Genomic DNA, 25,945 nt, shown 5'->3' with positions numbered 1-25,945 from the left:
CTACAGCAAGGGGGAGCCAGGACGCCAGGCTAAAGTGGGGATGTCATCATCACCATCATCCCCACATCTTATACACAATTAATGCAAAGAACACCATTCACTATAAAAAGTGTAACAGTAACCTATAACACTCGTAAACTATAGTAATCTACATACATACACAGTGGCTAAAGAACAAATAAAATACTGGGTCTTGGTATTCCTCCTGAGACTGGGCTGTTCAGAGGTAGCTAGGACTGGATAATATGGCAGCTTAGGATGGGTAGGTAGGAAGAAGTATGATATAAGTATAGAGTATAGGATATGAAATAATATAAATTGCAATAATGATATGAAAAAATGTGATTATAAGTTACTCCATGTAGATATTGGCTGCTTTAAGTGAAGTAATGAAATCTGGAAATGAGGTTTTATGATACTTTACCTTTACAAGTCATTATAAAATGCTTAATACTGTGTCATGATTACTGTTATAAAGTATTATGAATATTTATGAGGGCTTATAACTATAATTATACAGTGCTATAAACAGGTTTTAGCACATTATAAGTATGTTTATAATGCATTATATTCATTGGCGTCACAAAGTGTTTTTTATGGCATCTAATAGCCAAGTGGTTAACAGGCATACCATTTGTGCACTCAGTAGTCACTACTTATTCCTCTTGACAACACCCCAGAGACTCTCTGTGGGGTTCAGGTTAGGCGAGTTGGCTGGTCAATCAAGCACAGTAATGCCATGGTCAGTGCATGGCTCTGCGGGCAGGTGCCAAGTCCTGCTGGGAAAGCAAATCTCCATAAAGCATGTCAGCAGACGGAAGCATGAAGTGCTGTAAAATCTCCTGGTAGACAGCCATGTTGGCTCTGGACTTGATAAAACACAGCACCAGCGGATGACATGGCTCCCCAGATCATCACTGGACCTCAAGAAACTTGGATTCGGTGCCTCGATCTTGGACCACCGAGACCACTGCGAACAGACAGCTCTTTTGGCAGTGACACACTGAAATGATGTCCAAACATAAAGCAATAGTTTTAGATTTTTATTTCACATCTCAATGCCCTTGGTAAGATGAATGTCGAGTTTTGGTGACATTCGGACCTGCTGTGGAATTTCAACAGTCACGGTCATGTGTCATGGTCAAAGCAGTTATGTAGATGGATATAATACTGACAGGAAGAACGTTCCTTATTGCAGGAGGGTAGAGAGGTATCATCTGGTGATGCAGACTGAATTTTCCACATTTTTCTCTGCTTGTAATTAAAGAGCATTATATTTTACTGAGGTATGAAGATCTCAAACTTTGCCGGTCCTTTTGAAAAAGCTGTCAGAATTTGAAAGGCTTGTCGTAGCAACATGGGCGAAAAACACTCCATTGCAAACATATAATAGGCCAACACGTATGGGGAAACAAAATTCAACAAATGCATAAATAAATAAATAAATAAATAATTTAAATCCCATGCAATTGTAGGACAGGCAATAAAAACAAGAACAAGATTCTAGAAAGACAGTTTCGGCTACAGTGGGGTTGCGTGTTTGAAGACAAGTTTAGTACCCAAGCCTTAGCCCTTTGTCGTAGTCCCACCCTCTTCGGTTTTCACAGGATATTGTATAGAAGAATAAAAGCTATTGCTAGATCCCAAAACACCTGGTAGCCAAAGCCTAGTAAGAGCAAACACATGCACTCACTCTTTAATCCTCATCCCACAAGACATCAAGATCCATTAAATGTTCTTGTGCTCCCTTCTCTGTGTTGTCGTCACTGCATTCTGACACAATATCTGCCCCGGGAAACGAGCCAGGGGAGGAACATTCATCCATCGATCAAGTGTCAAATCCAACCGTAATATTACAGTTTCAACTCAGTGATATGATTGTGCATTCCCCTTACATGAAGGGATAAGGGCCTGTGGGAATGGTCTGAGCAGACAAATGTGGATCCAGGCACAAACAGGGCTGGGGCGGAGAAGGAGGGGGAAAAGGAGGAGGAGGTGTGACGAGGCTACACACCCACGGCGTTCCCGTTCACCTGTGTGGGAGGCCGTGGGGGGAGCGGGCTGCGTGGGGATCCCACGGGAGCAGGGTGGGGGGTGCGAGGAGCCTCTGCTGAGTTCCCCCTCACACTGATGTGCTCCCATCCTCCCTGGAAGTCAAACACACATGACATGAGTGCATTTGTACAGCTGTAAGCACACACCACACACTTACATGTTACTTAACTTGTGCACTAGAGGGCACTATCAAGGCCACAATACACTGTATAGGGAGCATGTTTTCAGCTTCTTCAGTAGATGAACAGATGATTTGTGATCCTGAAACAGTATTAGTTTTTGCACTATTTCATATTTGAAGAATAGGTTTGCATTAAATGTTTTTTTCCCCTGCCGCTCAGCTTTCACATTAGTAACGTTGTTCCGTACAGGGCATTGCAGACAGACACTGCTGCCCCGGGGGCTGCACTGACATCAGCAGGGATCAGTGGGGACAAGCAGAGCAGCAAGATGAAGCTCTACTCCTGACAGGAGGAGGAGCAGCTGCTGTCGGGAACGGAGCTCGGAGTTTGCAGGACAAAGGCGGCAGCAAAGACGGATATGTATGTTTTGGAGGCAGGCTGCGCTGCTGACAGAGTTGGGAAGGTTAGTTTTGGAATATAATAGGTTACAGATTACCAGTTACCCTGTTAAAATTGTAATAAGAATGCAACTTATTATTACATCTGATTACTTTTCTGACAAATCTTTTAAACTGGGCAGTAAAGGTCAAAGCCCATACTTACATTTCTTTACGTTTCCTCAAACCTGCAAACAATTCATTTATCTTCTCTGTTCTTAACTGTCCTTGCGAGTTGTTGTATTTTTCGCCACGATGAGTTTGATATTGGCGCTGATTTTATTATGACTGTACCACTGTACATGTGAACTACACTCACAACCACCTTTTCAAGTGGACTCGGGCATAGATCGGTGTCCTTTCCTTCATATCATTACTAAAATATGAATTAGAGGGGGTATTAAATGACCATGACTCACCCCTATCCCATAGTCCCAGAGCTGTCCCTTTGGTTGCATGGGTCCCACCCCCAGCCTGTGACAAACAGCTCCAGTAGTCTCAGAGGGGAAACATGGAACTCCGTCTGCTATGATCCACACCTGGAGAGAGCCACAGCACAGAATCAAACACTTGTCATTGATGGGTTATTATCAGACATAGTTTACAGTGGATTCCACTTTAATTCCTGCCACATGCTGATTAAACTTAGCTTAGGTGGGTAAATCAAGTGCCCCCATCCTCACTGTCCTGAAGCTCCCTGACGGCTGATTTAATGGCTTTGGTAAATACAGTGGTCACAAAGTAACTGTAACCACATTTCCTGGCCTGACTTCCTGTCTACCGTGGTGGTACTGACCTGGTCCAGTGGTCCCACAGAGACCTTGGTGACGTTGTTAGAGATGGGCTCCCAGGCAGAGCCCTGAGGGTAGCTGGGCGTGAGGCCCTGTCTGTACCACAAGTTACCTACATGAGATAAAAAATGGTTTATCAGATTTTAAGAGTCTTTGGTTCTAATAAAGCAAATAATCTGTGATGTTTACAGCTACTCACTGTTTTCATCCACAGCAAAGACAGAGGTCCTGCCTACAGACAGCTGTTTGAGAGTCTGCCTGAGGGGAGACGGGATGTGGTACCAGCATTCTCCTGCAGAGGGACGAGAGCACTGGAAATTTACTGCCTGCTGCATGAACTCAGACTATAAAAACCTTCATGCAGGACAGGGACATTATGTTGATGTATAACAAATTTACATGTCGACTTTATTGTCTTGCAGATACATTACATTAAAAAATCATCTGAGTTTCACATCTTCAACTGACCTGCAGGGTTTTGTGGGGAGACGGAGCCTCTGTAGAACACAGCTCCGTCCTTGGCGATGGCCCACACCTGGTTGGCTCCGCCGATGGAGATAGACTTAAAAGGCTGGTCAGTGCCCACGTGTAGCCAGGAGCTGCCCTGTGAGATCAAACACACCGGGGTTAGAGAGTGTTGCTTTCAGCACTGACTACTTTTACAGGCACAAAATATGCCAGTTTTTGCCCTTATTCCAAAGAAGACAATATTCCTGCTTTTGGTTAAAAATCCAAAAGTAAATGTTTACTATCACAATTTGTTTTTCAGTTCTCACCGCAGGGTTTTGGGGGCTGACCCCCAGGCGGCACAGGACATCTCCCTTGTCACTGAGGGCCCACACGGGGACATGCTCCATCCTGCTCTGGGCCAGGCATGGCATCAGAGAGATGTCACTGAGACGGATGGGAGGGACCTGCTGCCACGGACCTCTCAGTGTGATCTTACACTTCCTGTATGCAGAATATGTGATTATTTCAATGCTGAAGAAACTCAGAGTAGAGAACAACACAACTGTGTGAGAGTGTGTGATTACCTCGTCCATCTCCTGCGCCTCACAAAGTCTTTCATGGTTTTGTGGCCATGAAACGTCCTGCAGGAGGGAGACAAGTCAGGCAAATTAAACGCCGCTCTTTCTTACAATGTTATTATTTTCATCCTGGAAGATAAAAGTAACATACACAGGGAAGTCCGCAGCGTACTGCCAGCCTTCTTTGTCTGTCCCTCCAGGGACGTTGTAGTCCACAGCCCACTCTGACACCTGAAACACAGGAGCATTAGCTGGTGAATCAAGAAATTAAATGTGTTAGCAGGAGAGATTCTGAGTCAGTCCCACCTACCCAGGACCACTGAGGGGAGGGCGGGTGTGTGTTGCCTTTGGTGCACTCCTTCAATCCGCTTTCATCACTCCACATGGGGCGGTCTGTAGGAAGTCCTCTGGAGCCACAAACAAAAAGTTTAGGAGTGGTCAAAGACAGTCCTAAATTAAATACAAAGTCTTTATTAAACACTGTACAAGATGAGATGTTCCTACTTGTCCGTATATCCCGTCATCGGGTTCCACCTTTGATTTTCATACACGTGAACGCTCCTGACATCAGTCTGCTGATGCATCGGAACTGCATCTTCTGCAGGGAGCACGAGCATGGACAAATATTTAATACATATTTAATGTATGCATACACGTCTCTACAGCTGCAGCAGATGCTAGAGTCTTGAACCATGCTGAGGCAACTGCACATAAAACTACAAGCTGTTGGCAGGAAGACTGATTCTCTCCTGTGTGTGAGCAAGTTAATAATTAATTATAAATGTGACATACATTTTACATTTAAAGTAAACAGCTTCACATCTTTGCACTGTGCCAATAAGGAAATATCATGAATATGATTATGAACATTCTGGATGAAATTGCACTCTTGAGCTCTTACACTAAACACCTCAAATTTAACGCTTTACAAACATATTTAGAAGCAACCCTACTTTATTTATCAGCCATACTGGTAACCTGTTTTTGCAGTTCCCAGGGGTATTTTGTTCAGTATATTGCACTCTATGTATCTTCAATTATGATGTGACGGGTCACAGCAATTTCCCTCGGTATCAATAAAGTTCTATCTTACCTTATCTTACCTATCTTATCTTTTCTTATTTTATTTTAGATTAAATAATCTTATCTTATATTAGCTTAATTTGTTTTAGTTTAAATTATCTTATCTTATTTTAGCTCAGATTAAATTATTTTATTTTATCTTAATTTATCTAATCTTATTTTATCTTATCCTAGATTAGATTATTTTATTTCATCTTATATTATCTTATTTTAGCTTAGTTTATTTTATCTGAGATAAAATAATCTTATTTTATCTCATATTATCTTAATTTGTCTTTGATTAAATTAATTTATCTTATATTAGTTTAGTTTATCTTATTTTAGATTAAATAATCTTATCTTTGCTTAATTTATCTTAGATTAAATTATCTTATTTTAGTTTAGCTTAGTTTATCTTAGTTTAGCTTAGCTCACCTTACCTAATGGTTATTGTACCAATTATAGATAAATATTTAGTGTAAATACAATACAAAATATCAGTAGCTTGTCTTTCTGGCTTGAGAGGTTGCACCAGCATATATGTTCCATGTTTACTTGATAAATAACTAAGCAATTATTAAAGTTGACACAGATCAATTATTATGTTGATCGAAAAATGTAATTTTAAAGGTTCACTATGCAGGATTGTCGGTAACTGTTTGTAAACATGTTCGCCAGCCAAAGTAAAAGTAAAGGCCAAAACCAGATTCATTCTCGTTTGGCGTTTTGCCTTGCTTTAATATTTCAAGCCCATAAATTTCCCGAACACAAAATTTTAGAAGACAATAAGAAAATATGGGTAGAGGGCAGAGTCTTCACACACTTCTGGTGGGTCATGAGTGATGATTGAGAGTGATAAGTTTTGGCACTGTCGGCACGATAGCCCTAGAAAATACATCCAGTTTGCTGCATCTCTTCACACTGTGCCAGGAGCACAGTGTGGCCTCATAAAAAAGGTGGGAGATCTTTTTGATCTTTTGACCTCGCCAGAGTTTGAGTAGATGCAGTGACTGGTGTCAGAATTCCTCCAAAAAGAACCTTGACGTTAAGTGTAAATTGATTAAGAGATATGAAGGACTTGCACATTTGATTTTTGACTTATACATGTGCACTGAGGTTTGGCCTCTTCTGTATGGGTTTATACATTGTTTTAGTACAATTCGGCATAGTGTATCTCAAAGGACCCATCAGTAGTTTGTACATGGGAGTATCAGTGGGAAGTCTCTGTCATTTGTGGGAAACATATGGGTAAGTTTACCCGGGGTGGGCTGTTGCCCATAGCGCCCACTGTAGACCCAGGCAGTGCCATCACACCCGATGCCCCACACCAGCCCCAGACTGTTAGACTCTACACAGCGCAGGTGACCCGGGACCTGCCGCCAGAACCTGCAGCACCACACACCAGAAGCAACCAGAATTACTGTTAGCACACAGAGGCAAAGCACTGCCACACACAGTCTTACAGAGATCTGACACATTAGCAGCAGATATAACACCCACTGTCACCATGCAGAGCAGTGTGTTAGCATGTTAGTGACACAGTAAGACAATGCAGACACAAAAAAGCTGTTAGAAGACCAGATCTACCAGAGAGACAGAGTGAAAACAAAAAAAGCAGGCAGGCTCAGTCTCACATGTGGTCACAGGGCAGAGTGTGTGCAGGAGCCTCCAGGGAGAAGGACGGCTCATGGACCATGATGTCTCCCTTTGAGGTTGTGGACCACAGGGCGTGTCTGGACGGGGGACCTGTGATCCCTCGACACTCACAGCAACAATCAGACAACAGGCACAACTGAGGACACAGGACAGACACAGAAACAACAGGGAATGTGATCAGCAATGAGATTCAGCTAGCAAATGTAAATACTAGTAAAGTGTAAGTCAGATTCAGATTCAGCTTCAACAACTAAAGCTGGTTTTAAATGTTGATAAAACTAAGGTTATGCATTTCTCAGATGCTAGGAAGATGTCTGTGAACACTCCTGATGTTATTACTGCTCAGGGAAACAAGTTAGAGGTTGTCACCTGTCACTTGCCTTGATGACTTCCTGTCTTTTAGACCTCAGGTTGATAATCTTCTTCAAAAGCTGAGGCTGGTGTTAGGGTTTTATTTCAGGTCCTGTTTATCTTTTGAGGCCTGAAAAAGACTGGTTGCTGCTACGTTTTTACTGGTTCTGGATTACGGTGATTTGTTGTACATGATTGCATCTGCACATTGTTTGCACGTTAGATACTGCATATCATAGTGCACTGAGACTTGTTACAAACTGGCTCAGTCACTGGTATTTGTTCATTTCTAAAGCCATACTGCTTAAACTCCCATTTGTACATTTGTACTTTGATTGAACAGAGATCTGACTGTAGCTACAGTCTGAGATCTCAAGACTTAGTTTTGTTGTCTGTTCCTCGCGCACACACTGAGCTAGGTAAGAAAGCTTTTATGTGCTCTGCTGAAACTACATGAATTGGTCTCTCTGCCTGATTTTAAAGCTCTCATAAGTACAAGGATGAATGAGTGGGTTGGGTCTTGTCATTGTGTATAGGTGTTCTAATATTTCTACATGTTACTGTGTATGTTATGTTTTTTATGGTGTTGTTTGGCTGTAACTTTTTGTGTGCTGCTGTCTTGGCCAGGTCTCCCTTGTAAAAGAGATGGTTGATCTCAATTACAGACGCTCACTGATGGTCCGACTCTGGAGTGTCAGGGCCTTAATATGTGTGTAGAAACAACTTCACCACTTCCTCCACGATACAGCTGTGTGCAAACATATTTCCATATAGAGAAATGGGGACATGGCGGTATGCTGATTGCAGATAGCGGGCATGTGTCTGCCAATTTATCCTGATTCTGATTCACCAACATATGCACAGTGGTAAGAACAACAGCCTGTGGGCATGTGTCATGAATGCGTTGGTGCAACTGTGTGCGCACATATTTTATGCACAGAGTAAGGACATATTAACGCACCTATTAGTAAATGAGGCCCATTGTCTTTACATGTGAGAGGATGCCAGATTTCAGTCTTTCACAAGTCTTTTCAAAGTCTTCTAATGCAGTGGTTCCCAACTAGTGGGTCGTGGTCCAAAAGTGGGTCATAGGTCCATTCTGAATGGACCACAAGTGACTCGAGAACTTGTCAAGTTTTCAAAAAAAACACACTTCATTTTGAAGTACAGTGAATTTTTGGCACAGAGCTTTTATTCTGAAGTGCCATTTCTTGCTGTTGAGTGAATCAATAATGGACAGCTACATAACAGAGACAGCAAACTAGCTCGGCGGCACTGGCAAACACAAGTATGACTGTAAATATTTTAAACTGGGTGGACTTTCAACTGATGACCGAGGAGAAATCTCGACCCCGCGACCCACCAGTTGGGAACCACTGTTGTAGTGTATGATAGGCATAAGCTATATTTTCACCTATGTATTTGCTGCATGCTCTGTGTGCTTAAAAACACTTAGTTACCCAGTCATTCATGTCCTTTTCTGTTTGTGCTGCCAGTACCAGAGGCCACCTCTGTTTGGTCCTTTGGGAAGTGTACACAGCAAAGGCATAGTGGCAGTCCCTGAGCACTGGAACCAGCGCCGTCACTTCATTTATAAACACATGGAGGTACTGTGACACAGAGACGAGAACATTAGCATAAAGAGAAAGAACAAAAGACAACTGTTGAAAACTCAGCAGCAAAACCAACCTTCTTCTCATCGTACTGTGTGTAGTAGACAAAGAAAATGCTGTCCTTCTTGCCGTCAGACTTGGTGGACTGCTCCAGAGCAACACCCACATCCACCCAGCGCTGAGGCTTCCAGTCTCTCCACCAGCGCAGCGCACCTTTACGCACCCACACCGACTGGCGAGGCAAACAGGAGGGTGGGACCACATATAGACACAGATATGAAAAATGTGACAGGAGAGCAGATGTGATCGATCTGAGACAGAAAGAAAGACGAACACAGGAGGTCTTACATTGCTTCTCTCCAGCGGTTTCTTGCTGATCTCCTCTCTGTGCTCCTGCTGCTGCTGTTCGCTCCAGGCCGCTGACTGCACTGGAGTCAGCGACAGGGAGCTGGTGAGAGGACCTGACAGACACACATACAAGTCAGACGTTTAGACAGACATACAGACAGACGACTATAGAGATGACACACACAGTATATCTCTATACATGTAAAGCCACAGACACACAGTGTACAACATTCAAACACAGATATAATACAGATATAAACTGACATAAATGTAACAACATTGGTGACATTGTGATCTTTTATATGTCAATTACTCAGCACGTCTTATGTTGAATTCATGGAGAAAAATTTGCTTAACTAGAGGGTGAGAAGTTTATATGCAGATCATTTTGTGGGTGAAGTACTCTTTTAATTTAAATATTAATTGAGTAAGTAAATTAATTTTAAGAATCACTCCATACTGGTTGTACATATACCTGTGGGACTAAGCCAGCTGATGTGCGAATCCGCGTCCACATCACAGCCTCCACCAGAGATCCAGGCCCACACTGGCCCGTCCTCTTCTCCAACACCCTGAGAGGTCTCCAGCGTCCCCAGGGCATACGTGGCAGCAGCACCGCCATCACCTGACGAAGACCCCAACGCCTGCGCACACCGAGCTGCCTCTGCTCCCTCCAGATCCACGTTCATCCAGGGAACATCATGTCCTGCGGTCTCAGGGGTCCGGAGTATCGGGGCTGGGGACGGCTCCTCGACCTCTTCAATTGGTACCTCTGCGATGGACAGCTGGGGCGTGGAGGTTTTGTCACGGTCTGACACCAGGCTGTTGATGAAGCTGTCGCTCGCAGGGATGAATGGTTTGGGGGCGTCCTGTTGGGAAGCGGAGGGAGCGTCCTCTGTTTTCAGGGGAGGTGAAGGTGAGTCTGCTCCCCCTAAGGGGACAACAGAGGGGGCTGCTGCCTCCAGGACTGGGGCATCTTTAGTGCTGTTTTCTGGATCAGCTGGACCTAACTCTGAGTCTGAGTCGGTGTAGCTCAGGACTGAGCCTTGTGAGGCATCCGTCAGCTGGCCACCAAACTCACGCTCCTTCCTGTTAAACAACACATGCAGAAAAAAAATAAGGGGTCCGTTTTATTACAAGATTAAATAAGATTCAACTTGATTATTCATACAGACCTGGGTGGGATAACCTCTTTACTGTTGCCCCATTCGGCAGAAACAGGAATCCAGCCGTTCCCGCTTGGTTCAGACAGCGTCACGCCCATTCTGAAATACAGGCCGCGGTCCTCACCTACCGCCCACACCTGACAGATGAAAGAGAAGAAAACTAAGTAGAAAAACAAAGGTAAAATTAAGCTTCAACTTCCAGGACTGAAAAATGAAGCCAATGCGGAGGTGCCAAAACACTGCAGTTCCTCGAATGGCCACTTGAGGGTGACCCCCATGTTATACACCCAACTTTACAGCAGCCTGGTACAAAAACATGGTCTCTGTAGCTAATTTCCCGGCGAAGAGTCCACAAAGCAGTGGGTGACAATCACAATCAGAGGCACACGCCCTGAGCCATTAAATAAATCCACTCAGTCACCACAATAAGGAAATACAGTGACAACACAGACAACTAAATGTGTCAGATTCCTGCTAAATGCCAAATGAGATAGAATGAAACTTTTATTCACTCTTCAAAGGTGTATCAGTGACACAAGTAGGCCACAGGCGACTGTTACTTTATAAGGCCATATACTGTAACACTGGCGCCCGCCACCTCACACACGCCATATCCATAATTGCAACCCTGAAATATGAAATATGGGATATGATGACGACGGCTTGGCCAGCTTCTAATTAGGGAGTCTCCCATATGTCAGGCCAGTAGGAATATAGTCTGGGGATATATAAGGCTGGGCCTGAGGCGCTACTGCTGGGACATTGGCTGGAACGGCTGGCTGTACTCGTGTTACAGGGCAACCGCGGGGCAGGACTGGAGGCCAGAGGTAGAAGGCCTTGGGGGAGGGGGTGAACAGAGGTGAGAGACGGAAGGGGAGGAGGTGTGAGATGTGGGTTTGCAGTGCTAGCAAAGTCTTCAGCAGTGAGATACTGAGTGAAAGCCTCTCTAGCCCCGACCCCAGCCCTGATCTGGCTCGTCCTGAAACCAGATCCAGAGTTGAGGGTAAAGTGAATCGGTCAGAGGGGGAGCAGTGAGAGTGGAGCGGCTGGCTGGGGTGGACACATGCTACAGTGAGGTTAAAGGAATCAGAAAGGCTGGAACGCTCATGCTCATTAATAATGAAATGTTACTGACAAAAAATCTAGTATGTTGTTTTTGGTGTCTAATAAATTTAAATATTAAGGTGTCACTGAAATACACCTTCAGTACTAACAGCTACATTGCTGAACACAAGCCTTGGCTAAGATTACTGCTACTAACACGTCCCAGAGTTGGGAACCCCCTTTAGCATTGTTAACTACACTCGCAGGCCACTTTATTGTTCAACTGCTCGTAAAATCAAATAGCTAATCAGCCAATCACGTGGCAGCAACTCAATGTATTTAGGCATGTAGACATGGTCAAGACGACCTGCTGAAGTTCAAACTGAGCATCAGAATGTGGAAGAAAGGTGATTTGAGTGACTTTGAACGTGGCATGGTTGTTGGTGGCAGATGGGCTGGTCTGAGTATTTCAGAAACTACTGATCTACTGGGATTTTCACACACAAGGGTGAAAATGCCCTGTTGATGCCAGAGGTCAGAGGAGAATGGCCAGAGTGGTTCAAGATGATAGAAAGGCAACAGTAACTCAAATAACCACTTGTTACAACCAAGGTCTGCAGAAGACCATCTCTGAACCAACAACACGTCCAACCTTGAAGCAGATGGGCTACAGCAGCAGAAGACCACACCAGGTGCCACTCCTGTCAGCTAACAACAGGAAACTAAGGCTACAATTCACACAGGCTCACCAAAACTGGATGATAGAAGATTGGAAAAACGTTGCCTGGTCTGGTGAGTCTGGATTTCTGCGACATTCAGATGGTAGGGTCAGAATTTGGTGTAAACAACATGAAAGCATGGATCCATCCTGCCTTGTATCAACGGTTCAGGCTGGTGGTGCTGGTGGTGGTGTAATGGTGTGGGGGATATTTTCTTGGCACACTTTGGGCCCCTTAGTACCAACTGAGCATGGTTTAAACACCACAGCCTACCTGAGTATTGTTGCTGACCGTGTCCATCCCTTTATGACCACAGTGTACCCATCTTCTGATGGCTACTTCCAGCAGGATAACGCACCATGTCACAAAGCTCACATCATCTCAAACTGGTTTCTTGAACATGACAATGAGTTCACTGTACTCCAATGGCCTCCACAGTCCAAATCTGCAGCAACTGTGTGATGCTATCATGTCAATATGAACCCAAATCTCTGAGGAATGTTTCCAGCACCTTGTTGAATCTATGCAACCAAGAATGAAGGCAGTTCTGAAGGAAAAAGGGTTTCAACCTGGTACTAGCAAGGTGTACCTAATAAAGTAGCAGATGAGTGTATGTTAGCAAAAGGGTTCTTTTTGGATGATACAAATTAAGCGAAACATGGGCCACGTAACTCATACACAAATGATCATTTTGTGGGTGAAGTACTCCTTTAAAGGGAAAAATCACTACATTGTGATAAGGTTCAGGCTCTCATCAAAAAGATGTGATGATGACACAACCAGCAGAAATCTTTTAACCTGGTCATTGAGTCCGACATCCACCGTTATCATCTCCCCTCCGATGCTGATCCAGCCAGAGCCACAGGGGTTGTGGGAGTTGACGCCACGCCTGAACCACACCTTGAAACACATAAACACACAGATACAGATATGTTACCATCACACTGAACAACAGCCACTTAGAGTTTTACACACGTGAGGAACAGTGATTTACCTTATAGTCTTTAGTGACCACCCAGACCACGCTGACTCCAACAGCCACATGAAGTGCTTCAACGTCCTTTCCTGGTGATTCCACCTCCACCCACGATGTGCCTGATAGACGAAGACAATGTTGCGTGTTCACTGACACTGACGTTTAATCTTACACCATCATATTTGACTTTTGATAAATGTAACAGGATATTGCTGATGATAATCTTTGTAGAGTACAATAATCCTGGCCTACTGTCTTGGGTTTCCACATATGACAACACTGCACGTAGTCTCTTATATCCCGACATAGTTCCCACAATCATAAAATAACCACATAGAAAGGATTGTTAAAGAAAAGAATAAGGGGCAAAGATGAGAGATAATGGAAAAATAATATTGGTGGGTACATGTTAACGTGAACTACAGTGAGTGCTGACCAGTCGGGCTGTCCAGGGTGAGGCCAGTGCGGACTAGCAGGTTCCCGTCCCACAGTAAAGCCCACAGCAGGTCTCCTGGGCCTGCTGATAACTGAGCCACCTCTTTGGGCACTTCTACTTCCTCCCAGCTGGTGCCCTCTGGGACCCGAGGGTGGATGCCCTCCCTGAACCACACCTGCAGAGTGAAGACAAAGTCATAAAATTGGACTGAGTAGGAAATAGTATAACATGCTTCTAGACTTAAAATGACACATCCATAATACACGATATTATGTATTTAAGACAAATGTCAGTGACAGCACTTTATATTTGTCAGGCTCAAGAAGACCTAAGTTTAACTATGTGAATTATATGAGGCTATGCTGCCCCCTTGTGATCAAAAATTATAAGTGCACTGCACTGACAGAAGCCTGTTGCTGCAACATCTGACTGAGACCCAAATTTGCAGCAATTGATCTCATAAAATTTCAATCTTTGTCTAAGACAGTGTGTTTGGTAAAGACAAATTAGGCTGCACAACTGGAGTGTTCAACAGCACTGTGGAGAGGCTGCCTAGGCGGAAATACACACCACTGTGAACAAGAGTATAAAGTACATTCAGTGCTACATCAATAATTCAGTAACCTTTACAGTATTACCATGGTTGTTTTTAATTACACATAATATGTTTTTAACTGTTTTAATTATTTTTAATTAACCCCAGAGCTGCAACTTCTCAAAAACATAGTGAGTAGTGCACATAATCCTTCAGTTTAAAGGGGACCTATTATGCTTTTCCTTATTTTCTATTGTTACAATGTTGGATGTTATCAAAAAAAATATCAAAAGTGGCCAAAGTTTCAAATAATGAGGTAAATGTATGTGAAAGTAATCCCTGTGCCCTTCGGACTGTTCTAAATACTCGGTTTACAACATTTTCTCTACTATCGACATAAGCTGACGTCAGTTTGTGTCGAACTTCTTTATACGGTGAGCTCTTCCAGGCACGCTACTGCAAGTGTTTGCATTACGTATGTATGTCTGGCTACATGCTAACATCAGGGACACGTAATCTTGGCTGCCCATGTTGTTAATTTCTCCCTGATTGCGGATCACGGTCCTGCTCAAACGTGTACAGTTGTGTTTAGAGGCTTTTATTGGTCATTTTTAATGGGAGAAAGTTAAGTTACACACAGTCATTGCGGGGCTGCAAGTACACTGCTCCATGTAGCTACATGCTAATGTCAGGGAAACATGTAATCTTGGTCGCTGATGTCAAAAATTTCTCTCAGATTTTGGATCATATTCCCGCTGGAATGTGCCTGATTGTGTTTAGAAGCTCAATCACAGTCATTTTTCAAGCTGCAATGACAACGCAGAGGTGCTGAGATTCAAACCTGGAAACGTTGACCAATCAGAGCAGACTGGGCTTTTTAAGCACGTAAACATGTTCTAGTAGAGAGCCAAAATACACGATGCATAACAGGTCCTCTTTAAGTTGAAAAAAATGAAAAGAGGAGAAAGCTATGTGGACTTCACACACCCTAAAACCTTTGTCACATGACTGTTGGTGGAGCAGACTGACCTGTCCTTGTTGCGTCACACCCCAGAGGTAGGGATACCTTCCAGACTGGTCGCTCATCTCCCAGCCACCACAGCTTATGTCACAGAGCGGCAGTGGGGGCTTCCTGGGACTGTCCAGAGGGATCTGCAGAAAGACAGAGGCTTTGCTTGTGACTTCAGTTTGATCTGTACTCAACTTTTCTGCACAGATACTGATGGAGAGACACAGTGGAAACCGCTTATAGGGATCACATCTGTCCAGGTCTAATTGATCACTATAAACCTGGGTTTCTTTCTCTCCCCCCCCCCCCCCCCCCCCCCCTTATTTCTCATGCAAACTACTATCTTATTGACATTTGTATATTTATTATGTTAATATAAAGTAATGAAACAAAAAAGCTTCACTATTTACTGAATTTTACTGACTATCTAAAAAAACAGTGCAGCTTTAGGTCCAACTCAAAAATGATCGGGCAGGGCGGCTTCAACCACAGGTGCTTTCCCCATGCACATATGTTCCCTGTCTCTATCACTAGCAGCCATAAGTTTTGAGGAGACTACGTTTTTCACATCAATCCCATCATGATTCCAATGTGCACACAGCACCAGCCTCAGGTAGCCAGCCGGAAGCAGACGAGTTACCACAAGGAGAAGTATAATGGGATTAAAGTAAAAAAAATACAGGATATTTTAGTTTTAAACTGTTACTCCAGAAGTTGTCATGTCTAAAATCAACACTGTAAGCTGACTACTTGATTACTGTAAGTGAACTTACCCATTCTTGAGAACTGGGACAAATCTTGTCCTATCAAAAATATCCCTTAAGATTATAATTTATCAACACACTAATTTTGTTTTTGGAGTGGAACATTATTTTTAACGGACTTATATATATAAAATAAATGTGACTTATAAAATATTTCAATTTGCTCTCATTTTTCAACCTTGTCCTGTGCCAGAAAACACCCTTGTCCTAGAATTCACGACTTAAAACTATTAAAAAGACGTCAAAAATTAAAATTAAACGGTACGTACTGATAAAATCTTTTTAAAAATATACTGCTATAATCATCTTTATTTTAAAATATATATATTTTTGAAAATGTTGGCCCTTTAAAGATGTTTCCCAGATTTTTGTCAACTTTTTGTCAGGTTTCTAGGAAAACATTTTATGAAAGGAATAAGCTAAATCACAGGGACTGCTGTCTCACTTCCTGGTTTCCAAAAAGGCAGGAATGCTGCTCAAGTACTGGTAAGCTATCTATTTTTTGATAAATTTGTTAATAATATTGCTATCAGGTGTGTCAGCCATAACAGGTCAACTCTGTAGCCCTTATAAATCAAAACTAAATAAGAATTCTGGTTTAGAAGTGAGAGCTTTGATCAGCAGCAAGAGAACTCTTTGTAACTTGGACAAGATGACATGGCTTCTCACTACGATTGCAGTGAAATTCATAAATACATAACTTTCTGTCAACTCCGTCAGATCTTACCTCTGACATCTACTATATATGCTATTCAAGAAAAAAATTGAATCACTGGGAAGTTGGCCCTTTACAAGTTTTACAGTCAAGACTTTGATCTTTTAAAATGTATGTTCCTAGTCCTGGTTGAAGAGTAAAAATCAAAACCCCAAAAAGAAAGGTTTTGTCCCAATTTCTGAAGAATGAGTGAACTATTTAAACAGCATTTGTACAGGACTGACTCTGTCCCAGACTTTAAGGTCCATGTATGCAGTTGATCACTGTAACTGTGATCACTATAAGCAGTTCCCACTGTATATAATAGTCTCAGAGAGCGTCCAAACCTTCGCCCAGGTGCCTTGTGCTATATATCTCCTGTAGCGGATCCACCGCCTGCGACGAACACAGGAATTCCACTTCTTGTCTGGAGAGAAGTTGGCCGGGAAGTCGACTGCATACTCCCAGCCCTGAAGAGAGACACAAACAGAGACACAGTAGAGTAGACAGTATAATAAAACATTTTATATTTAATTTATCCAAATTAGAGAGATAGCAAGCAAGAATAAATAAAGAACAGGAACAAATACAAATGTCAGTCTGTGTGTGTGAGTGTGTTCATGTGTTGTTTCTTACCCCAGTCTGACTGGGCTCCCCTCCACAGCTCTGATCCACATACCAGTCTCCCTCCCACTCCCAGCTGCGTGATGGCAGCTCAAAGCTGTGGAGCGGCTGAGGATTCATCCCGGTCACGTCGCTCCACGGCCAGCGGTCGGTGGGCAGCAGTGTGTCAGTGAAGCTGTCCACTGGGTTCCACCTCTGAGAACACACACACACAGCAACAGCACTTTAGCATTATTGACATACAGTGTCTATATTGTGGGTGTGACAACATACAGCCTGAGCCAACCTGGTTTTCATAGGTCTCCTCCCTGTAGCGTATGGGAGTCTCACTGGGCATCATGTTGAGGTAAACATGGTGGTCGCAGCCGATGCCCCAGCAGCGCCCCTTCCCCGCTGTGACACGCTTCAGCTCCAGCAGCAGGTCGTCTGCCCGCTCCCAGCGCTGGCCGGCTGTGGAGAGGCTGTACACCCGGCCGTACACATCCACGGCCCACAGCAGCGTGATGGGCATGATGGCCCCTGAGAGGAGACAGCAGGACAGCACTCGTCTTTCCAATCTGTCTGGTATTTACATTATGACTCTGCGCACCTGAGCCTTATTGACATCCTGCAGATATACGACCATGAGTGAAAGCTACATTTGCATTTAGATTCATCTTTGAATAGTGAGTCCCACTCTGGTAGTCTGCATCCCTATAATAAAAAAGAGGATCAGAGCCATAAGAGAAAGACATATATGTGATGAGATCTGAATTAGTTTTTTAAGAATTCTGCAAATAAACTAAAATATACTCTCAAAGTTTTGGATTCTGACTTTATTCTCAGGTTTCTATCTTTTCCCTCATCTTTCTTGTTGTTTCTCAACTGTTTCTAAAAATTATTATCTAACCTTTAGATTTCTTTTCTTAGTGACCACTCCGACATGACCATAGAATCTACAGGTTTAAGTCAAATTTAAATTAAATGTAATGCTTTTAAGACTTTTTCAAGATAGTTTTTAACCAAATTTAAGACATATTTTTGGACAAATCTTGGACAAAATTTTATCATATTACAATTGTATACAGTCTATGGCTATTATGGAATGTTCTGGTGGGAAACCTTGGGTCATTGCCACTTGGCACTCACCACCCACCCGAACATTGTCCCAATCTGATCGAACATACATGCCGATATCCCAGAGGTACCTCCAATCTACGGTGGAGCCTCTTTGGATCAGACTTGGCTCTGACCTTTCGAGACATGGACACGGGACCTCTGTGTTGTCTGGCACCAGGGTGTTGAAGGCGGATACTTTGAGTGCTGTGGGTAGTGAGGTGGGGTACCAGCATGTTCCACGGATGCTCAGTGGGATTGGGATCTGGCTAATTTGGAGGCCAGGTTGATGCCTTGAGTTCTTAGTGGCATTTTTTTGGTGTGGTATGGTGCATTGTCCTGCTGGGGGGGCCCACTGCCACTGGGAAGAGTTGTTGCCATGAGGGGGTGTGCCTCATCTGCAACAGCGTTTGAGTGGGTGGTGGGTGTCAAGTGGCATCCACCTGAATGCTAGGACCAAAGGTTTCCCTTCAGAATGTTGCATTTTAACATGATGATACAAGTTGTTCACATGTTTTTGAAAAATTCTACAGTATAGCCATTAGGTCCAGGGGCCTTGTCGTTATCCTTTAATTACAAGCTGTACTTCTTCTAAGGTTATAGCTTTATTCCAGAAATCTGTGCAGCTATATAAAAAGTTTGTAATAGAAGTAGGGTTTTTTTCAGACCTGGAACAGTAAAGTTCTTTATAAAACTCCAAAAATCAATTGTTAATTTCTTTGAAATTGAGGAGTAAATTCCCTGCATTACTTTTATTGCTCTGGATGGTGCGATCACTTTCCATTTTTCTGAGTTGTCTTGGCAGCAATCTGTGTGTTTTCTCCCTCATATTATGATCTGTGCAAACTGACACCACTCTCAATAAAATACTTTAACTAGTTGTTCACATCACCTGTCAGTGGTTTTACTGTTTTGGCTTATCGTTGTTAATGTGGTCCCGTGCAGAGGCGGGTTTTATGTTGGAATATGGTTATTAGCGCAAGTTAGGCTAACATAAATTTTCCCAAAAAGTAAAGCAAGTAAAAAGTGAAGTATTAGTATATATGTTTTAGTGCTATGTTTAAAGATTTGTACCATCAGATATTGACTCATTTTGACATCAAAAACTAAAAGATGGATAAATAAAAAATTGTATACAATGTTTGTGGCAATTAATACCTCACAAATACAAATTTAATACTGCTGAATGACTATTAGATGAATGAAATATCTATCTATAAAGTTTAAGGCATTAATAGACTTTTTAATGTAGCATGCAGACATCCTGGCGGCTACGAGCTTTTAATTTGAAATTTCTGACCGGAAGTCTTGTGTTTATTCTGGCTGTGTGGCTTGACACTTGCTTTATCGACTGATACTAATCCGCTACAGTATTGACAGTCACTATGCCTCGACTACTGCTGGACTATCACACAGGCCTTAATTCGGTTTGTTAGAATAATAAATAAAAATGTTCAATTATAATATAAAGCAGCAGCTTGAACTTTATTCTGAAATACAGAAAGACAACTGGTTATTATATATTTTTTTTATAGGACTATAATTTCATATAATAAACTTAATGTTGCTTATAGAGGTTGCAGTGGAGCTTCACACACACACACACACACACACACACACACCGTGGGCTCACGCAGCAGCCTACCTGAATATTGGTATCTGATCCGCGGTTGTCAAGGGAATATCAGCGCACGCGACATGACATCAGGTGCAACAGCCGATACCTGCCATGTCCGAGGCCCCTGCTAGGACACATTCACACCCCATAATAAAAAACAACAGAGGGAGTTAAAGCACGACATGCAGCGTGATAACACACACAGTTGATATGGAGTCGTATGCCGCAAAGTCGGCTATAAGCTGTTTACATGTCCAGGGTGCAGGCAGCCTCACACACACACCCTCACACACACTCTCACACACACACACACACCAGTTACTCACATATGAGGCTCTGTCATGAGCAAACACCACTGAAGAAGAAAAGTAAAGTCACTCATGCACATTCCGGCTGTGGTGTTTAATTCACATTCAGGTCCAAAGGAATGCTGTCCAACTCCCGAGCCCACAACAGGAAATGGAGGAAGTGCTGCTCTGATTGGCTGAAGCTCTGCAGAGTCAGGGATCCCTGTCTCCTATTGGTGGAACAAAGAGGAGCTCCTGCTAGTTTTTTCTTTCCGACGGCAGCAGCTGATTGACGCGCATATTTCAATAATTTATTCAGCGCCAAATTAATTATTGAAGCGCAGGTTGGTTTTACCTGTTTGGCTACAGTTTGGAAAATGTCATCAAAAACCAACAGGCCGATCAGGATGAAAACAAAATGGCAGAGACAGAAAGTTTACTGAATAACACTGATGTTTGGAGGTAGTAGAGTTCAACCTGTGCTGGGGAGTAAAGTTACATGTAACTAAATTACAAAATAAATGACATTGTAATCAGTTACAGTTACTGAGAAAAATATGTTAGTGATTACAAAAGGGTTGCATCCAAAATATATTTTTTAAGGTAAAATGTTATATGTAGAATATAACATTTATTCTGTGGCTTTGCATCAGTTTAAAACATTTGTTACAACAGTAATAGAAAAGTAATTAAATGTAATAAGTTGCCTTACTTTGATGATGTAATTAAAATAGTTTATTAACATAACTTATTACATTTGAGCAGGGTAACTATTAATATATGACCTATTATATTTCAAAAGTAACCTTCTCAACACTGAATGTCACTATAACTACACATACTCATACTCATACGCCTACTTAAGTACAAATACTTTTACTTTATTTAATTTTTTTCCATTTTATGGTGCTTTACAGTATGTGAAGGGGGACATGTAGAGAACACTGCCCTCTGTAGGTAGGGTTAGATTGTTTCCTGCTTGGTGTGTGCAGGTAAGGGAGATCTAGGGTTGTAGTGATGCTGTGTCCTGACTGATCCTGACTGATCTTTGCTCTGTATGTGTGCTCCATGTTGAAGAGATAGGCCACAGATAGCTGCTTTTGTTTGTTTGACTGTAGGCCTGTCACTATAAATAATCATGTAATCCTTTGGGAAATTCAGTCTTTGTCTCCCCCTTGTCTGAGCCAGAGTGTTCGGCCTGCTGATCGTCCCAGTGTCTCCTCCTTTAACCAGGGTCTCAGAGTGAGCAAGGTAACCTAAACTGGTGTGATAATGTAGGAGGGTTAATCCCTGGAAATGATTTCAACCATGTTATCCCTTATTGCAGACTGAGTGCCAGACCGCTGCTTTGCCTGAACCAGTCCATCTATGTCATCTGGCTTAATTTGTCTGCCATGTTGAATTGGACTCAACCTTAGTTTTAGTGTGAATTGTTGTGATGCCTGATTGCTACACTGTCATAACTGGATTCAGTACTGTCCTTTTCACTACTGTGAGCTGAACAAACTGAAATCTAATGGTGGTGGTCACTTGAGTCTCTCCTTGCAGTGTAAGTTGCAGTGTAGACTGCAGTGTTGAGGCTCACAGTGGGCTCACGTGGTGGTAATTACTGGGGTCTGCGATAGACTTACTTGCTACATCAAATACTGGCTTTTCATTTCATACTGCAGTTTGTACTTCTTAGATGTTAATGGTTTTAGATATTTATTCGTATTGTCAAATAAAATTTATTGTCTTTACTTATGATTATTTTCTCTTTTGGACTCCAGCAAAAAAAAAAAAAAAAAAAAAATCATATTTTTTAAATAGAGTTGTTGCATTGGTCTTAAATACTGTTTGGCCACATATAGGCCAACTTGTACTCCACTACATATCAGAAGCAAATATTGTGTCTTTTACACCATTTCTCTTTGATACACTTCCTGTCCTTTGAAAGCCACAAATCTCCAAATTTGGTGATTTCCAATTTGAATTTTTGTGATAAACAAAAGGATGAAGTGTTCATTTATGCGTTGAGAAAATTCTCCTACTTTTTAAAATAAACTCTTTAAAAATAAGCTGGAAAAAGCTGAAAACATGGGCTGTTTTTCTGAGCTCATGAACTTTTAGAAATACGAGGTTCTCAGAAACGTATGATGATTTTTTATGACTTGCAATTTTCATTTTATAATCACGTCTGTCACATCCCATGGTTTACATAATACAGTCCATCACAACAACAAAACACCCCCCGACCTGTCCCACCTGTAACCAAGAGGGGTCAACAAGTGGCTTGCAAATAATTAATATGCTACACACCTTATTAACCAAAGCGAGACATGGCAGGTAATAAACAAAATAAATAATAATAAATAAAATTCTGCAAGTAAGCTAGAAGGAATATGTACCCAGACAAAATGGAAAAAATAAAATAAATATAAGAAGAAGTAAATTAAATGAAATATAAAATACAGTTAAATAAAACTCATGATAAAGTCACATGCCCATCATATCTTAAACCTCCTAATCACAATGTGCCTCCACACACATATGATGATTTTATAGAATATGATACTGTTCTGTAGATTAAACTACCCAACAGTAAAGAAGTTAAATGAGCACAGGCTTAAACATGTACAGCAGTTAAATACACCATACACATTAATGCAGCAGTAATATTAATCCAAAAACACTGACAGGGAATATTTTGCTGCATTAAATACATTTACTGATACTTCAAGTAAATTCTTCCTGATGATACTTTTACTGAAGCAGGGTTTGACTGCAGCACTTTTACGTGTGGTGGAATATTTTCAGAGTGTGGTATTAGAACATGTATTCAAGTAAAATATCTGAATACTTCTTCCACCACAGATGTTAAAGTGTTAAAGTAAATGCCATGGTGCTGCCTTTTAGGTGAAACAATGAGTCAGACACATACCTCATCCTTGGGGGTCCCAGGTTCAGCACCTTGGACAGAGGTGACAGGCATGAGTCATCACCTCCACAGGTGATATCACAGGTGAGTTCTTCTTCCTCAGTAGGTGGATTTTTTTGGATGGGGTGAAAACTGACAGACAATTGGTTGACTGAGGGGAACGGGCTGTCTGCTCCTGATCTACTGGTAACGGCAATTTACTCAAGTATAAGTAGCAGTACAACAATGTGAGTACCACCACAAGTTAAAGAAATGCATTCAAAATGTTACTAAAAGTATAGAGTTTAATCAGCAAAATATAGAAGTATCAAATGATAATGCTGATGTTTCAATGCTTAAATGTTATTTTATGTTGTAGCTGGTTAAGGCGGAGTTTAATATATATATACAGTGAAGCAGTTTAATCCAGTGGTTGTCCAAACTTGAGGTGGGGCCCCCTGCGAAGGGTCACAAGATACATCCCAAGGGTCATGAAACGATAAGTGGGGTAGGATTAACAAATTCATATTCATATTTTTGACTTTTCATTCAGCTGTTTTGTGAAATATTAGATTATTTGACCTCTTTGGGCCTTAAATGGTTATTTAAATGAAAACACCTGAGAATTTATTTTTGTTTGGTTGAACTGAGAACAATTTATAGACATCTGAACATGATAAGAGGACCCAACTACACACTGCTGCATGTGCAAGAGATCATGACTGCTGGAACATTTAACAGTGCATTGTACATGTATTTCTGTTGGTGTATCATATGTTTATTTAGGCTATATAAAATATTAATCTATAACTATACCTGTCAAATAAATATAGAGCAGCAAATGCTCACAATTTCCTCTGTGAAATACTGTGGAGTACAAGTGGAAAGAAAATGGAAAGTGACAGGCTATACAAGTACTGTCTGGTATAGTTACTGTCTTTCCATAGCTAGTGTTGAGGTCGCACTTTGCAACCAAATCAAATTTCTTAGTTTCTTAGTTTCAGGTGGTTATTAACTAATGAAAACAGAGTTATAAATATTATATTCAAGTTCTGCTAATATATACCCCTAAATGCCACACACTGGACCTTTAACATAATACTTTATATCAGTTTTCAGCTCACCATAGCTGTGTTGGGTTCTAGATGACTCCCGATACTGTAGATAAAGGGCTCTGAAAAAAACACAAGAAAAACAAATCACATCATTATCCTATACTATATAAATAAGGCCTATATTTGGCCTTTAATTCCTTTCACACAAAACTGTTGCTCAGCAAAGATCAGGAAATGCAATCAAATAATTTATTTTAACCAGTATGAATATTACTTACTTACTTACAATTAAAAATCAGGCTTCAGATAATATATCAATTATGAATCAATCATTTGATCTAGCTCCGACAGACAGAGCATTAGAGAGAGAGTGAGTTATGGCACTTGGGGATTATGGCGCCTGGCATACCGATACAACACCACTTTATCCTGTTAAAACAAAACTCATAACTTGGATTAAGTTTTATGAAAAACCCTTTTGATTCTTTTGATCTGAGGGCCCTTATGGACTAAAGCAATATTAATAACTTACAGGGTGATCAAAGAATAGACACATAATGTGAGGTAGCCAACAACCTGCTTTTATACATCCAAAGAACTTCTATAAAAAAATGAACTGCTTGGCAACCAGACCAGGCCTCTAATTGAGACAGGCCTTTATTGGTCAAAATGTGTAGCCACACCGGGCTAGTAAAAGGGACTGGGCGTTTAATTAAATATGGTTGACTCTAGTGTTGTCTGCATGGATATCCAGACCGTGGATATCTTTGGAAGCAACCCTGACAGCAAGAGGCAAAAACAAAATCCTCCGTCAATTACGACCTTGAACTTGAGCCCCTACACAAATTAAGTGACACAGGAATATGTTAGCATTAAATGAACTTAGAAGCACGGAAACTACTATGAACTACAAATCTTTTTTGGTGGGGTGCCCCCAAAGGTGAATGTACAGGTACAGAAACTGAGTATCAAACATTCCACATGTTGAGTACGGAGGCCTGAGTGTGTCAGGTAACAACTGACATAGATTTTGTGTAATTACATACTTAATATTAGAAATGTACATTTGACTTTGTTACACATATTACTGCTGTACAAGTGACCCTGTAATATATATATATATATATATATATATATATATATATATATATATATATATATATGTATAGCCCATAAATATTTAATAACCAGGATATTCTTCTCCTGTTGTGGTTTAATTCAGTCACTTTTATCCTGTCCAAACTTGCATGTTGATCCTCTGACTAAATCTGAGGATGTGGATCCAATATTATGCAACATTAAGGGTAGCCCACTCATAATGAGGACAGCAATTATGTAAGTCCCACCGTCAACAAGTTTGCCCTCCACACATGGAGTGCACTCAAACTCTAAGCTAACAGACTGCATTGAGCTCAGCTGACATCATTATGTGCAGGCCTCCCATTAAAACCAGTGGGCACTGGGACATGATGGTGTGCCGGCTCTCTGCAGTGCTCTGCATGCAGCACTGAGCCTTTTATTTTCATGTGCTGTCGCTTTAAGAAGCCTTTGGGTGCGCAGAGGC

The 25,945-nt window shown here is 41.7% G+C and overlaps 1 protein-coding gene across 3 annotated transcripts; it reads right to left on the bottom strand.

The window, feature by feature from the left end:
- Nucleotides 1-1,028: 1,028 nt before the first annotated feature.
- Nucleotides 1,029-25,425, bottom strand: tecpr1b (tectonin beta-propeller repeat containing 1b). 3 transcript variants are annotated; one of them, XM_033645477.2, is made up of 28 exons: nucleotides 24,451-25,425; nucleotides 23,351-23,379; nucleotides 20,470-20,660; nucleotides 20,171-20,270; nucleotides 17,717-17,949; nucleotides 17,443-17,625; nucleotides 17,154-17,276; nucleotides 15,369-15,491; nucleotides 13,805-13,979; nucleotides 13,387-13,487; nucleotides 13,191-13,292; nucleotides 10,639-10,766; nucleotides 9,939-10,552; nucleotides 9,464-9,576; nucleotides 9,192-9,347; nucleotides 8,963-9,112; nucleotides 7,130-7,287; nucleotides 6,754-6,881; nucleotides 4,938-5,031; nucleotides 4,744-4,840; nucleotides 4,585-4,664; nucleotides 4,440-4,496; nucleotides 4,182-4,356; nucleotides 3,874-4,009; nucleotides 3,605-3,697; nucleotides 3,411-3,517; nucleotides 3,034-3,153; nucleotides 1,029-2,147 (listed from the first exon to the last, which is right to left on the bottom strand). In XM_033645477.2, exons 5-28 carry the CDS (start codon nucleotides 17,939-17,941, stop codon nucleotides 2,007-2,009), a joined length of 3,579 nt encoding a protein of 1,192 aa, XP_033501368.1. In that variant the 5' UTR covers nucleotides 17,942-17,949; nucleotides 20,171-20,270; nucleotides 20,470-20,660; nucleotides 23,351-23,379; nucleotides 24,451-25,425; the 3' UTR covers nucleotides 1,029-2,006. The 3 variants fall into 3 exon arrangements, with proteins under 3 accessions (XP_033501368.1, XP_033501367.1, XP_078017197.1); XM_033645476.2 differs by having other exon boundaries at nucleotides 20,171-20,267; nucleotides 23,351-25,425; XM_078161071.1 differs by lacking the exon at nucleotides 20,470-20,660.
- Between the last annotated feature and the right edge of the window lie 520 nt (nucleotides 25,426-25,945).

The sequence above is a fragment of the Epinephelus lanceolatus genome, chromosome 18, assembly GCF_041903045.1.
Source record: "Epinephelus lanceolatus isolate andai-2023 chromosome 18, ASM4190304v1, whole genome shotgun sequence".
Taxonomy (NCBI): Eukaryota; Metazoa; Chordata; class Actinopteri; order Perciformes; family Serranidae; genus Epinephelus; species Epinephelus lanceolatus.
The sequence above is the reverse complement of the archived record's forward strand: the minus strand, read 5'-3'. Positions and strand labels throughout refer to the sequence as shown.